Genomic DNA, 15726 nt, shown 5'->3' with positions numbered 1-15726 from the left:
TCCCAATTTATTTGCAGGCACTTTCAGCTTCCCATGCTCCCAGCCAAGGATGAAAATATCAATAAACACGGATATATCAATACTTGGATTTTATAGATATCAGAAATATTAGTAAAATATTGGTGGGGAGGAAATTGTTCAAAATTCATAGAAATAGTTGGAAAAACTTTAAAAAATGATAAAATAAGCAAGAATACACATGTTAAGGTTATTTTGTAAGTGTGATTAATAATAGGTATGGTTAAGGATAAAAATATCGATAAACACAAATATATCGATATTTGGATTTTAAGGATACAAAATATGTATTTTGGAAGTGCACGCTTAGAATTAAGATAAGAAATATTTGATTTCATTCAATGAGAATAATTTATACATATTACATGACAATAATCCTTTAGTACTAAAATGAATATCATTGTGGTTCCATTGCATTGTTAGACAAAGGAATCCCTTCAACAATACTAATTATAAGTACAAACATGTCATGCATAAATTTATGGCATTGATAATAATGTCTAACTTGAAAATATATTTAATATTAAAACTATAATTTATTTAATTCAAATGTATTTAATGATGTAAAATAAATTATGATACATGTATGATTTTCTTTTTAATATTTATATTCTTTATATTTAATTATCATATATAAAAAAAAAAAAAGCACTTGTCAAAAAAATTATAATGGTGGTATTCTATTTTTGGCAATCAATTAAACAAAATTTAAAATAAAATAATTAGAATTAATTTATTTATTAAAATATTCTTTTAATATTAAAACTATAATCTATTTAATATAGTAATATTTGTCCATATACAACGAAGAGCAGAGTTGGCTTAGTGGTTGCCAAGGGTTCAATTTGAACCTTTTAACATGGGTTTGAATCCCTTTCCCATGTAAAGTTATCATTTTTGTGCTTTGACCAAGTTGACCAAGTAGGCAAGAGGAGTGGAGTGTGGCTAGAGTGTGCTTTGACCGAGTTGACCAAGCAAGAAGGCATGAGGAGTGCAAAAAAACCAGCAAAAAATCAGAAAATGCTGAAATATCGCCGTTATATTGACAATTTTGCCGTTTTTTCAGCAATTTTTTACCTAACCAATAATCAGTGGCTGATTTCATATCGACCACTCCCAATATCCGAAATTTCACCAATATTTCGGTGAAATTTCCCAACATTTTCATCCATGCTCCTAGCATAAGCAGCAAGGAAATCACAAATATGTGGAAGGGGAAGTACTACTAATGAAAAAGAGGAGCACAAACAACAGTTCATCTTCTCAAGTTGCTCAAAATAATTTTAGCATGACATTTTCTTCTCCTTGATATCCATTGCCCATCCCACCTCCAAAGTTCATTTAGGTTTTTCCCTGAATATTCAGATTAAATCCAACATTTTGAATCACATGGGCACTAAATAATTGCCGGATTCTAATTGTGTCACTATACCCTGTAGGGACTCCAAGATTGACGCATTTAAGCAGTTGTAAATTTATCTGACAAGGTCCAGTTTTTGGACTAGAACATCTAATAAACAAATCAGAATCTAAGTAACAAAAAACATACCATAACATCTACATTTCATTAGTTTACTGGAGGATTAGTCAACTATTCTTGTGATTGGTGGGTCCCTTAACAATTATCCTAAATGTTCAGGCAAACTCATACTTGGTTTTATGATTCTGTAATTGAACATCAGGACTGCCTTGGCTCCCTTGCGTCATGAAATCATTAACTTAGTGAAATCCAGGCAAACATATGCCAGGTTTTCTTATGTTAGCTTTTGAACTATAAGTGCTTATGCCCCATGCTTGTTGTTCCTTTACATATAATTTTGCCTCTTTTATTTTATGTCTCTAAAATTCTGAATTGTAATAGAACCAGAAAGAACCAAAATTCTCTTGATAAGGAAATGTCGTATCCAGTCATGTCATATCTCATGACAACAACACTCTAATCAGTGAATAAGGCAATGAAGAAATAGGAAAGAAGGCCTCATAATGATTTACACATTCTATGAAGTTTAAGAATATACTTGTATATTGCTATTTATTCATCAAAAAGAATATACTTGTAAAATTCAGCTATGCAAGTAATTACAGAAAGCTGAATCATATGGACAGCAGTTCATCAGGCCAGCCAGCAAAGGTAGCACATAAAATCAAACAGACCAAAAACCAAAATGACTAAATGTCATCATCATCTGAGTTTCAAACAAGGACTCAACTTTGATCAACGATTTTAAAAGTAGGAAAGATGTACTGGAAAATTTTGTTTCAGTATAGTGCCTAACCTGAGAACAAGCTTCTTGATACCTTCCAACAGCACAGAGAAGATGAGTCCCTGACAATGACTTGTCAATCCTGACCATATTGGCAGCAACAACCTATATATTCACACAGTAGTAAGTAGGCAAATTACATGGAAAGGTGAACCACTTTAATTTCAATCATAATATGAGCAGTCTGAAATGAACACTCACCTTAACTGCAAGCTCAAGCAGTGACCTTGACACAGCAGAGGAAAGAGCAACTGCACGCAGTGCATTTGTAGAGAAGTAAGGGCTCTCTGGAGGAGTGGAAAGCAGTATACTAACAGCAGTTTCTAAATTCCCAACTGACACAAGCCTGATTATCAAGGATAAAAAGTTACTAGAAGAGTGAATGTAGCAACTAATAACAATGTCAACAGACGGTGAAGCCTACCCACAAGATGCAAGAGCCACTATGACATAATTAAGTCCCTTTATGATGGACACTCATAATAAACAATGGATTTTGAATGGATGCAAGCAAGGAACCCTAACGGTATCTTCCTTACTTTTCATGTAAGTTAATAAAGAACCATACTTTCTCCTAAAACCTGGAACCCTAATGGTATCTTCCTTAGTCACTTTTCTCCTTCTAAACAATCCTCGGTTATCTTTTCTGATGGTTCTAAAAGTCAAGTCTCAGGTGAAGGAAGTGTTTACTACTTCGCCTCTTTCATTAATTTTATATCTTCTGAATTTTCTTATTAATCTTTTATTTGCCAGGCAACTCATAAAAAGGACTGTTCAATCGCCTTTTTTCCTTCTTGTGTATTTTGGGATCTTTGCACCATAAAGATAATTGGAGGGCATGAAAGGAATGAAGTATATCTTCTATCAGCTTCTATACTGTCTACTCAATACGCACTCTCTTCGTCTGTCTCTCCAACACAGGGGCATTTCATATTTAGCACCCTCCTCCAAGACCTCTAGATTTTAGGGTTTCTAGTTACTTCAAGTCTATCCTTTGATTGTGAGTCATATCAACTAAGGAAATACCATTGATCTTCGTTTGCCCGTCAAGTCAATAAAGTTAGTCCTGAGTTGTTTTTGTTAGTTCATTTGATTTGTGGGGACTTTGTAAAATTCCTAATGTCAATGGGTTCAAATATTTTGTGTTTTCTTAATGAGAGCTCAAGAGCTACTTGGTTATACTTGTTAAAAGAGCAGTCAAAAGTCCCTTTTGCTGGTGATACATGGACACTTTAATCTCAACCAAAATATCCATGTCGACATGGTGCGGGTGTGAGATCTATGACTGATATGGATATATTGCATATGATATGACTATTAATTGTACTATCTCTTTCTTTAGGCTATGTTTGGTTCTCGGAAAATTTGAGGGAAAATGCAAAAGAAAGAAAATAGAGAGGAAAAGTAAAAGGAAAGAAAAGTGAAAAAATAAAAAAAAAAAATAGATTTAAAATTAATAAATTATTTTTATATGCTACTTCAAACTTATTTAACTTATTTTAACTCTTCTATAAAAAATTAAATAATTTGAAAATGAATAAGTTTCTAACTAATTTTAATTATATTTTATTTTCTTTGATATTTTCCACAGCACAACCAAACATGATAAAATAATTTTCCTTATCATTTTTCTTTCTTTCTTTAACACTTTCTCGTAACCAAACATAACCTTAATTTTTTTAAAATTGATAAATTTATTTCTCTCTTTATCTCTTTCTTAATTTTTTTTAAATAATACTATAAATAAATTATAATAAATAATAAATAATTTTTAAATTAATTTCTAACTCTTGTAACTAAATTGTTTTATTTATTTCTTAATTTTTTTTTTAAATATTAAGTTATAATAAAATAAAATAATTAATTTTATATAAAATTTAAAGATAAATATAATAAGTAATATTAAATAAAATTTAATGATAAATATAATAACTAATTGAATAAATATCAAAATTAATACCTTAAAAAATCTAGAGATGAATTATAATAATTAATATAAAATTCAATTTTTTGATAAGAAATTAAATATGAATCATATTTTGTCAATATCTAATCTATTAAAATTACAAAACCAAGATAAAATTTTAAAATTTTAAACAAATCAAAATTTGTTGGTATAATATTGTCTTAAATATTTTTCTCAGCAACTTATTAAACTAAAAGACAAATAGTAGTAACATCAAAGATAGTGATTTACTCTTCAATGAAGATCCAAGGTTGTTGTTGGCTCAATCGGATAGTCACAAATAAGCCTAAAAAGTTTTGGTTAGTGGTAAGTTAGGTGCTCAAAGGGTAAATATGGATCGATATTTTTTTGTGCTTTAAAATACTTAAATTAATGTTTTGGAAAAACAAGGATGCTCAAGCGATGGAAGCAACGCTCAAGCATTGAAACCATTCAAGCGCTTATTCAACACTCAAGCGTCCGAGGCACTCGAGGGGTGGGTAAGTGCACTCGAGCGCTCGTCTTGAATCTACTAGAATATGGAAAAATATTTTTTGAAAATTCACGAATATTGTATTTGGAAAATTCAGGATATTCGATCTCCTAAGACTTCAAAGTTTAAATCTTGGGTCGTTAGAAGACTTGTATCCCTTCAACAAGGTTGAGGAGAATTCACTAGAGCAATTGGAGATTGCTACATCACAGACATGGATCAAGTTGTAGGTTCCGGAGAGTAAGTCTTAGGGGTAAGCAACCAGGTAATTATATGTGACTTGATCTGAAATAGTGGATTTTATATAGGTCTTAGATCCCGTGGTTTTTTATTCCCATAGATAGTATGAGGGTTTTCCACGTAAAAATTTCCTATGTCCCTTGCTTATTTGTTTGATTTTAGTTATTTTGTTTAGTTTATCTTTGATATCATCTTGGAATTAATTTGGGTTAATAATTCAATTCTTAAATTATAATCTTTTTAGATATACACAGTCACCCCCCTCTAGGTATTACCTTATTGGACAACGGTTTTTCAAAAGTAAAATAAGCTTTGCATCTTATTAAAATAGAAAAGATATAATAAATATATTCCTCAATTACAATTAACCATGTAATATTATAATGACTAATACTTATCTTACTATGTTCATATTTTGTGTTAATTTATTTTTGCTTGATGTTGTATCCAAGTACCCACACCTATAGTTGAGATCATTCTTAGCTGAATCTCTGAATCCAGATTTTAGAATGCAAAGGATCCAACACCTAGACACATACATGCACCCGATGCTTGTACCTGAACCCGTGAAACATAACCCTTTTGTATTCCAATCTTTTCTCAATGAAATAAGAATCAATTCGATTTATCTATTACAATACTTCGTTCTAACAATGTTTTGGAGTTTTCTAATGCTTCTATTTCAAATGTCTACACAAAGAATGGAGTTGTTCACCAAACATCCTATTCATACACCCCACAAAAGAATGGGGTAATAGAAGGAGCGAGAGAGCAAGCGAGAGAGTGAGGGCGATGGCGATGAGGGAGAAAGCCAATCGGGGAGGCGGAGAAAACTGCAGGAGAGTAGCTTTGGGGTGGAGTCGAAGGTTTTTGAAGTCAAAGTGGAGGAGAGAAGAGGCAAAACCCTGGTTTTCATTGTGGAAAGCAAGAGAGGGGTTTCGTCATGGGTCCGACTAGGGCCGACAAGTGTTAGGCTCTTTCTGGAGGGTCTGGATCAGTGCGTTAAGAATGGGAATGAAGATAAATGGGAGAAGGGTTGGAAGGAAAAGGGGAGAAGTTACTCTATGGTGCGCAAAGCCAACAGGGCGAGCTGTTTTCTCTAGTTAGGGGTCGTCGACTCGGAGGAGAAGAGATATAGTATTTGTATCTCGAAAGGCAAAGGGGAAAGGGGGGGATGGTTAGCTATGGCGGAGGTCTTACAGAAATTGATCGCTAGTTTCGACAAGAAGGAGAACAAAAAGGAAAAGAAGACCTCCGGAAGGTTGCAAGTAGAAATGGGGAAGAGGTTGGGGAGCAGGGATAGGAATTTGGTCAGAGTGGAGGTAGAAGGGGAGGAAATTAGTAGAAATTTGAGTAGATTGGAACATTGCTTAGTCGGAAGCTGGAACCCTAGGGTAGCAGGAGGAGAGAATCTGGAGAGGTTGGGGTGGTTAATGGTGAGTTCTTGGGGGTTGAAAGGAAAGCTTGGTTTGGCAAGGCTGGAAAAGGGACGGGTCCTTTTGGAATTCGAACTTGTGGAAGAAGCTAGATGAGTCCTCACCTCCGGGAAAAGGTCGATAGGAGGGATTCAAGTAGGTTTGGAGTTTTGGAATCCAAGGTACGGGTGCTTGGAAGAAGGGGAAATAAGAAACGAAGCATGGGTGAGGATCCTGGGTCTGCCAAACTTGCTTTGGGTCCCGTCCATTTTGAGAAGAGTGGGGGAAGAGTGCGGCAGTTTTTTAGCTATTGACCCACAGACGGAAAGAATGGAGGAACTCCAGTGGGCTAGGATCCTAGTTAAATCAAATGGAGAAGATCTGCCAAGCTCGCTGGAGATCAAGGTCGAGGAGACAACCTATCACCTTCTCCTTTGGAGGGAGGTTTCGCCGTCGTTCAAACAGAACTCGGGGGGCTATCGTGGTTCAACTGGTCGTTCCAGTGGAGAGGTTAGGGGTGACAGTGGTGCAAGCGTTGGCCCACGAGTGGAAGAGCGAGTAAACGCAAGGCTCGAGGCGCTGTCACGGACAGCAGATGGGACTGAAGGGCAGGTGGACGGGGTGGGCAGTGACTTGACTGAGGGTTGGATTCAATTCGAGTCGGCAACTCGGTTTCCTGTGGATTGTTCAGTAGCTGGGCCGTCTTCGACTGGCCTTGCCGAGGATCTTTCGGGCGTGAAGAAGGCTGAGGGGCCTCTTTTGCAAGGCCCTTCAGAGGGTGAAATTTTAAAAGGGGTTGGGCCTGTGGTTGGGCTGACGGGCTCTAAGGGTAAGGAGAAGGTCACAGTTGTGGAGAACGGGCCGCCCTTTGGGCCTTCTGTTCCTTTAAGGAACAGACTTGGCCCGTCTCTAACCCAACTTAAGGCTTTTGGGGTGCAGCCTATTGGGCCTTCTGTTCTGTTAAGGGACAACCATGGCCCATCCGAGATTCAGCCTACTGATAAAGAACTTTCTGTGAAGGTTTGCTCCTCTTCTCAACCTGAATTCTGCAAGGAAAGCAATTTTGAGCTTGAGTTTATAAGCCTGCGAGAGAAGGAAACCGGGAGAAAGCAGCAGGTGGACTCCCACTACTCATTGACAGACCGCGTGTTAGTGGAAGAAGATTCGAGGTATGGGTCCCTATCAAATTCGGGGGGCTTAAGGGATTCGGGGTCTACTTCTCCTTTTATCTCTTTTTCTTTTGGTCGGACTTTGGAGGGGGAGTTTTACGACCATTCTAGGGAGATAAGGGAGGTTTGCCAGAATGGAAATTTGCTAAGTTTCCAAAACACAGCTGGGCCCATTGTGAATGGCAATGGCTGCTTAGAATTGGTTGAGTTTAACGGTCCTATTTTAGTGGCAAGGTTTTCTGAGGGAGGGGGGGGGTTCAGCTCAGTCTGAGTCCCAAGAAGGAAGGGGGGAAAGGGAACTTACTTGGGAAGAAAGTAGCCTAGTGAAGTTCAGCCACTTCTTGGGGTTCTCGACTGAAGGTTTGGAAAAGGAAATCCTGAGTTTCCTGATCAAAATTAGAAAAAGGCGGGAAAGGATTCACAGTAAAGGTCTCTTGGAAAAATCAAAATTTGAAAGGGAGCTAAAGAGGTTGGAATGCTCAATTAACTATGAGGAGGAAGGTAAGAAGAAATGCCCTATTCAGGGCAGAGGGGGTCAACCAGTGGTTGTCCAATGAACCTCAAACTGTTGAGCTGGAATGCGAGGGGAGCAAACGACAGCTCTAAAAGGAAAGTAATCAAGTCTGTCATAAGGAAGCAGACGGTGGATCTGTTTTGCATTCAGGAGACAAAAATTCAAGTTAGGGTGGTGAGAAGTTTAGGGTCAGGAAGATTCTTAAACTAGAAGGACCTGGATGCTTTTGGATCGGCAGGAGGCATTTTGATTTATTGGGACAAAAGATCTCTAGAAATTCTAGAATGGGAGGAGGGCCAGTTTTCTATATCCCGGTGGCAGCTTCCCAATTGTTGTTTTATGTGTGGTTGTGAAGAGGAAAATGTAAATCATATTCTCATACATTGTACAGTGGCCAGAGTGCTGTGGGATTTAGTTTTGGGATTGTTTGGGGTTCAGTGGGTGTTTCCAGAAACTGTAAAGAAGGTTTTATTTAGTTGGAGGGGATCCTTTGTGGGGAAAAAAAGGAAAAAACTTTGGAATTTCATTCTGTTGTTTATTTTTTGGATGGTTTGGAAGGAGAGGAATAGATTAGCTTTTAGGGGGGGGGGGGTGTGAGCAATTCAAAGACTTAAATATTCTTTTGTTTGTAATATATGAGGTTGGGCTAAATTGTATATTGGAGAGGAGCCGCCTTCCCTCATAGGCTTTCTGGAGTGGTTAGCCTCCGAATAAGGGGTGATGGGTTTTTTTGGTTTTTTGCTTGTGAGGCCTATTTTGCCTTTTTTTTTTTTTAATTTTGTGCTTACTTATCAAAAAAAAAAAGAATGGGGTAATTGAAAGAAAAAATAAGCATCTCTTAAACATGGAAGGAACCATCATGTTTCATATGTAATTTCCAATTAGATTTTAGGATGAAGCTATCCTCACTGCCTGTTATCATATCAATACACTTCCTTCATCAGTTCTGAATTTTAAAACTCCAATATTTTGTACCTTCCCCTGGTGAACCACCTTAAGTGCGCCTAGACTCAAGGCGCCACCACTCCCAAGTTATAGCACTTGCTTGCCAAGATATGTGCCTTATTGAAAAAGTGTGCCTTGTCAGCTTTACTCTTCCTTTGTAAACACTTTTATTTTTTAAATTTCTAATTATATACTGAAATGTATATAATTTCATTACTTTTTTATTGAATGCTTCTTTTAAATGTTTCAAATCTTAAATTTTTTATTGATCAGATTAGATTTTGAATCATATTTTACAAAATTGATGTGTATTCTAGGTCTCATTTCACTTCACTCAAGCGCACACCTTGTGTTGCGCCTTGCGCTTAAGCTATAGGAGACTTTTGCGTCTTAGGTGCGCCTTGCGCCTTTTAAAACTATGTTGTGCAGATGTAACTTTTTTCGAGTCTGCTCCTTTCTTTTCAACCTCTGAATCAATTTTTGGTTCTGAATTATTTCCTTCCCCTACTCCTATCCCTAATCCTATAGTTTTGTCATCAAAACCACTTCAAGTTTATGCTAGGAGGAGAATAGGACAGCATGATGACCAGAAAAACTAATATTTTCCCAATCTTAATGACCTCTACTCAAAAGCCAATCTCAGATTAGAGATCCTACTCCTGATAGTGAGTTCTCTGACCTTGATTTACCTGTCGCTCTTTAGAAAGGTAAGAGATCCACCACAAGGTATCCACTTGCTAACTATGTTTCATTGGAGAATCTTTCACTTTCATCTTGATCCTTCGCCTTTTCTCTTTTTATTATCTCTCTTCCTAAAACCTATCAGGAAACACTTATAACTCCTGGCTGGAGGGTAGCTATGGGGGAAGAAATGAAAGCCTTGCATGACCATAGCACCAGGGAATACAAGCTCTTCCTAGGGGTAAAGAAGTTGAGTGTAGATGGATCTTTACCATCAAATGCCAACCTGATGGGTCTATTTTGCGGCTGAAAGCTCAAATTGTAGCCAAGGGATATACACAAACTTATGGAGCAGATTATTTTGAGACATTTTTGACAGTTGCTAGACGCAACTCTGTTCGGGTTCTTATATCCTTAGCAGTTTCTATGATTAGCCTTTGTATCAACTAGATGTTAAAAATCCCTTTTTAGGAGATTCGCAAGGAGAGAATTCAAGACATTTTTGCCAATTGCTAGACTCAACTCTGTTCGTGTTCTTATATCCTTAGGCAGTTTCTATGATTAGGCTTTGTATCAACTAGATGTTAAAAATGCCTTTTTAGGAGATTTGCAAGGAGAGGTTTAAGTGGAGCAACCTCCTAAATTTGTTACTAAGGGGGAGTCTAGCATGGCATATAAATTAAAGAAAGTTATTTACGGTTTGAAACAATCAACCCAAGCTTGGTTTGATAAGCTAAATGGAGTAATAGAATCTCTTAGCTTTGCATGCTGTCATTCTAATCATTCAATGTTTGTAAAGCATACTTGTTATCATTATTATTGTTATTTATGTGGATGGTACTATTGTCTTTGGCAATGATCTTAATGGCATAGAGGAGGTGAAAAGTCAATTCAAGGAACATTTGCAAACAAAAATTTTGGGACAAATTAGATACTTTCTTGGGATTGAAGTTGCTCATAGCAAAAGAGAAGTGCTTTTGTCCCAGAGGAAAAATGTTCAAGACCTCCTAATTGAAAAAGGAATGTTAGGGTCCCAACCTACAAATACTCCTATGGATCCCAACTTATAACTTGATGATGAGAGAAGTTCTAACTTTGAAAACAAAAAGAAATATAGAAGCCCTGTGGGCAAATTAATCTATCTGATAGCGACAAGGTCCAACATTACTTTTATAGTAAGTGCAATTAGTCAATATATGCAGAGTCCAAGACAAATTCAATGGGAAGCAGCTTGTCGAATCCTCAGATATCTCAAACAAACAATTGGTATGGGTGTCTTATACAAGAGAGGTAAAATTTTGGATATAGTAAGCTACTCAGATGCTGATTGGGCTGGTTCTAAGTCCGATAAGAGATTGACAGGCAGGTATTGTAACCTTATTGATGGAAACTTAGTCACTTGGAGGATTAAGAAGCAAAATATCGTAGTCAGGTCTTGTGTTGAGGCAGAATACCATGCAATGGCTCATATTGCCTGTCAGCTCATGTGGCTGAGAAACCTATTGAAAGAGTTTGGAATTACAATTAAAACTCCTTTAGTCATGTATTGTAACAACCAGGCAGCTACTTATATAGCTAGTCATCCGATTTTTCATGAGAAGACTAAGCATATTGAGATTGAATGTCACTTCATTAGAGAAGTTGTGATGACCGAAGAGATTGTCTCCCCATATATAAAGTCAGAAGATCAAATTGGTGATCTCTTCACTAAAGTGATGCATAAGAGCCCATTTCTTCTTTATTATTCCAAGTTAAGCATTGAGAATATTTATACTCCAGCTTGAGGGGGAGTGTTAAAAAAGGATTGAAGATAATATCATTTTTCTTAAAAGTATTTTCTTCCTTTTCCATGAGTTGGACTTTCCTTGTTGAAATAGGAATCCTTCACTATATATTTATGAGGTGGACTTTCCTTTTGGATATAGGAATGTACTCTATATATTTGTATAGTTTTCCCATACTTTCAAGGTGAGTATATGAAATTTTAGCTTTCTTTTATCAACTATCTTATGTTTAACCTCCTTTCATGCATAGGATCAAAAAAGAGGAGAATAAATAATAGAGAAATTTAAAGGAAAGACTATCAAGTGTATCTATTATTCAAAATGTTAGTCAAGATCAAAAGCAAGGACATTTGAGGAGTTTTAAAGGAGGATAAACGAAGCAAGACTAATAATAGGCACTTAAAGGCAACATTACAAACCAAAGCTCTGATACTTCGAAGTTACATATCTCTATTATTAAAGGAATTCTAAATGTTGGTCAAGATTAAAAGCAAGGACAATTGAGGTGATACTCAGCAGTCACTATTTTGGACATTCATCTCCAGTCTGATCTGGGTAGGCTAGATACCGAGAATCCAGGCACCGCTTGGATTCAGAAACTATGATCTGTATGTTTGCGCTTTCGAGTCTAAATAAATTTACTATAACTAGCAATGAATACATGCATTCCCATAATTAAGTTGACTTGACAGCATGAATTCATACTCATCTTGTGCTAATTAAGATTGGCAAAAACAACCACCTTCAGAAACAACAAAATAATGAGCATGTGGATGAGAAGACTCACTCATGTACACGGTTCTGAATAGCCTCTGCTCCCTCCAGTTTCTCATGCCAAGTAATCCGCTCATTAGCAGTTTCCCACAACTCTTCTTGTTCAAAGGTCATCAACTTAAGTTGACCACAATCCTGCTAACCACATAAGCTAATTTAAAGTAGAGAAGCTGGCATACTTAAAATATCACAACAATTCCCTAAAACATCTTGTCATACATAGCAGACCTCATCTAGTCAAGTTATAAGATGTAGCAGCCCATCTAGTGGTATTAATATTCCATAACTAAAGGATTAAGGATCTGAAAATAAATTTGAAGATAAGTGTAAGAATGGTGTCTAAAAACAAAGTGAATTACCAGTGCATCCCTCTTCCTTGCACCTGAAATTGACTTCCCCTTTGATGTTATCCTACTCAGTATAGATGCATCATCAAGCTCTGAAATTGATGCTTGTACAGAGGCCTTCTGTGGAGACTTGTTAATTAACTTATTCATTAAATGGTTAACAGCATGACGCAACTGTAACCAAAAAATTGCTTCTAAGGAATCACCAAAGATAGCAGCTGCAAAGGCAAACCTCACAGCAGAACCTTTTTTCACCACAGCAGCATATAGTCTTGCCCTCTCATCATCAAGTATGGAGCCTTGTGTGGTAGAAAATTAGCAATAGGTAAGAAGATATGATCAAATGCTCAAGTGCAAAACCTTTGAAAGAAAAAACCACCACCATAGAAGACAAAAACCCACCTTCTTTTCTGTAAGGTTCTAACACCTTAAGAAGCATCTCTGGCACCACAGAGTCACCAACAGGTGGTGAATCAATCATATAACTGCGGAGATCTCCTGCACCTGAAGCAGTTCCTGGAATCAGGTGGTGTCTCTTATCCTTAGTTGTGCTGCATGTATTGAACCAATGTGGCTTTACCCCCAATTGCAAGATCATCCGCAGTGCCTGTAGTGAAGAGACAAAGTTGAAAATTTAGTAGCTTAACAAAAATGGAAATCTGTAGTCATTCTCTATAGTCCATTAAAGGTAAGGGAGTTTTCGCATTAAATTTTGAGATAGCTATATTTGGCCATATCATCGTGATTCTGGATGCCCCAACATCATTTCTGAGCAATGAACAACAGATTCTGTGCCAGTGGTACAAGAGTTGTAGAACTTTGTCAATATTTTCTCTAAAAGATAAAAAAAAGAGATGAAAAAATAGTTGAGATGAAATATATGCTCATGTAATATTTGGTTTTTGAGTGTCTTTCCCTTTATTCCAAGCTAAGCACTCCCCTCATGTTGTACATTTTACCCATATATTCATATGACACAATACTCAGACCAATATAATTAGTTATTACAGACAATTGGCACAAAAACAAGTAAAAATAGGGATTTAGCATGCTGAGTTAGAAGAAAATGAAAAGACAAGAAAAAAATGATACCACAGCATGTGGCGTAGGAAGCAGTATGGGAGAACATAGAGGCATTGGCCGGAATCTCTCTTTAATAGCTCTAGGATGGGGCCCATAGCTAGTTTTTTTGTCATTTCTGCATGAAAATAAACGTGGTTACTATTGTAGATAATAGCAAGTTTCCTAACAAATTACTACTCAAGAATAAATGTCATAACTTCAAGGTGGAAGTTTTACTTCAAGTGGTACCAAAGTACAATCCAAACAATCCTTTAATGAAGAGAATTACTCTCTAAGTATTATCAAAGCACAATCCAAACAATACCTAAATTCAGAGAATTAATTCAATGTAATAAAAATACCAAAGGGTTTGGCATACTGTACAAAATACAAAACAATCTGCTTCATCGTTAGAGTGACAACATGTTGGCATTAAATTTATCTTCAGTGAAACCTTGCAACCAATCAATTGGGAGCAATGGATTTGTCACATAGCAGCAACTTATTTATTTATTTATTTATTGATGAGTAACTTTTTTTTTTTCCTTTTTCCTTTTTCCTTTATGGTACTTGCCAAGACTTGAACCTTGAACCTCCCACACTTTTTTAATCAGAAACACACTAGATCTTTTTTGATAGATAAGTGCTGAATATATTAAAAAGAGGCCAAAAAGCCACAAAGTATACAGGGAGTATACAAACCAACTAAGCCTCACAACCAAAAAAGAAAAGCAAAAAACCCCACCAACCCTTAGCTGGAGGCTAACCACTCCAAGAAGCCTAAAAGGGACAGCGAATTCTCTCCACTATACAATCTAGCCCAACACCATAAATTACAAACAAAAGATTTTTTTAGTTTCTGAATTGCTATCACTCCCCCCCCCCCCCCCCCCCCCCACATAAATGCTAACCTATTTCTTTCCTTCCAAAGCGTCCAAAAAATGTACAACGAGATAGACTTCCATATCTTTTTCCTTTTTTTCCCTACAAAAGGGTCCCTCCAGCTCAATAAGACCTCTTTTATAGTTTCTGGAAAGACCCACTGAACACCAAACAAAGCAAAGACCATATCCCACAGGACTTTTGCCACTATACAGTGTATGAGAATGTGATTTACAGTTTCCTCTTCACAACCACACAAGAAACAACAATTCGGGAGTTGCCACCCTCTTTTCTAGAGCCTATCTAACGTAAGCATCTTCCCCCAAGTGGCCTCCCAAGCAAAAAACACTATTTTAGTTGGAACTTTATCCACCCAAATGCTACTTTTCAGAAAGCCGGTGACAACGGTATTGACCACCAAATTGTACGCTTCCTTGATTTTAAACTGCCCATTTCTTTCTCCCTTCCAATAGACTAAATCTTCCTCTAAAGTAGGTTTATAGCTCCTCAAAACATGAAGCAAGTTACCTACCATATCCAATTCCCAATCATTGAAATCCCTCATAAACCTTAAATCCCAACCTCCTTGACCGACATTCTGATCCCACATTTCTTCTACCGTGGCGTTTCTATGAGCAGCCATGCCATAAAGGTGAGGGAATCTTTGGGACAGCACTGTACAACCGCACCAAAGATCAGTCCAGAATCTGATTTTGGTGCCATTTCCAACAGTAAACGCCATATTTTCCCAGCACCAATCATTTTCCTTCAAAATCTCCTTCCATACCCCTAGATCTTTTGTACTAATTAAAAAGATGAAGGATGAAACATTCTTCCACAATATACAACTCTGATTAAGACAAGAGAATAGACCCTTTCACAAGAAGCCTTACAAACTGAACAAACAAAAATAGGTTAAAAAAAAACTGAAGCAACACTTTTTTTTTTTTTTTTTGATAGGTTGTAAGAAAGTTATTGACAAGGGTACATTCTTTTAGACTATCATATTACAAAAAATATAGAAGCGTTTGAACAACAGTCTACATGAACTGTGAAGGCAAATTAGCATCAGGCTTTCCATTGTCTTCCAATCCCACAAGATGCCGCAAATTCCGCAAAACTTGAGAAGGCAAAGCCCCCAACACATCACCCAACCCATCATTTGCTGATCCAAAGAAATGACAAATGAGCCG

The 15726-nt window shown here is 36.8% G+C and overlaps 1 protein-coding gene across 2 annotated transcripts in view; it reads right to left on the bottom strand.

Moving 5' to 3' along the window:
* Window positions 1-15726, bottom strand: part of LOC117924631 (WD repeat-containing protein 11) — a 32183-nt gene that overhangs the window by 2879 nt on the left and 13578 nt on the right. The window contains exons 12-17 of one of the 2 annotated variants that reach the window (XM_034843315.1): window positions 13682-13787; window positions 12992-13196; window positions 12602-12888; window positions 12256-12380; window positions 2484-2628; window positions 2295-2387 (exon numbers count right to left, since the gene is read on the bottom strand). In XM_034843315.1, the coding sequence (XP_034699206.1) occupies window positions 2295-2387; window positions 2484-2628; window positions 12256-12380; window positions 12602-12888; window positions 12992-13196; window positions 13682-13787 (961 nt within the window). The remainder of the gene's footprint in view (window positions 1-2294; window positions 2388-2483; window positions 2629-12255; window positions 12381-12601; window positions 12889-12991; window positions 13197-13681; window positions 13788-15726) is intronic. The other variant, XM_034843316.1, reaches the window with a different exon arrangement.

The sequence above is a fragment of the Vitis riparia genome, chromosome 11, assembly GCF_004353265.1.
Source record: "Vitis riparia cultivar Riparia Gloire de Montpellier isolate 1030 chromosome 11, EGFV_Vit.rip_1.0, whole genome shotgun sequence".
Taxonomy (NCBI): domain Eukaryota; kingdom Viridiplantae; phylum Streptophyta; class Magnoliopsida; order Vitales; family Vitaceae; genus Vitis; species Vitis riparia.
This window is presented reverse-complemented; position numbering and strand designations above follow the sequence as displayed.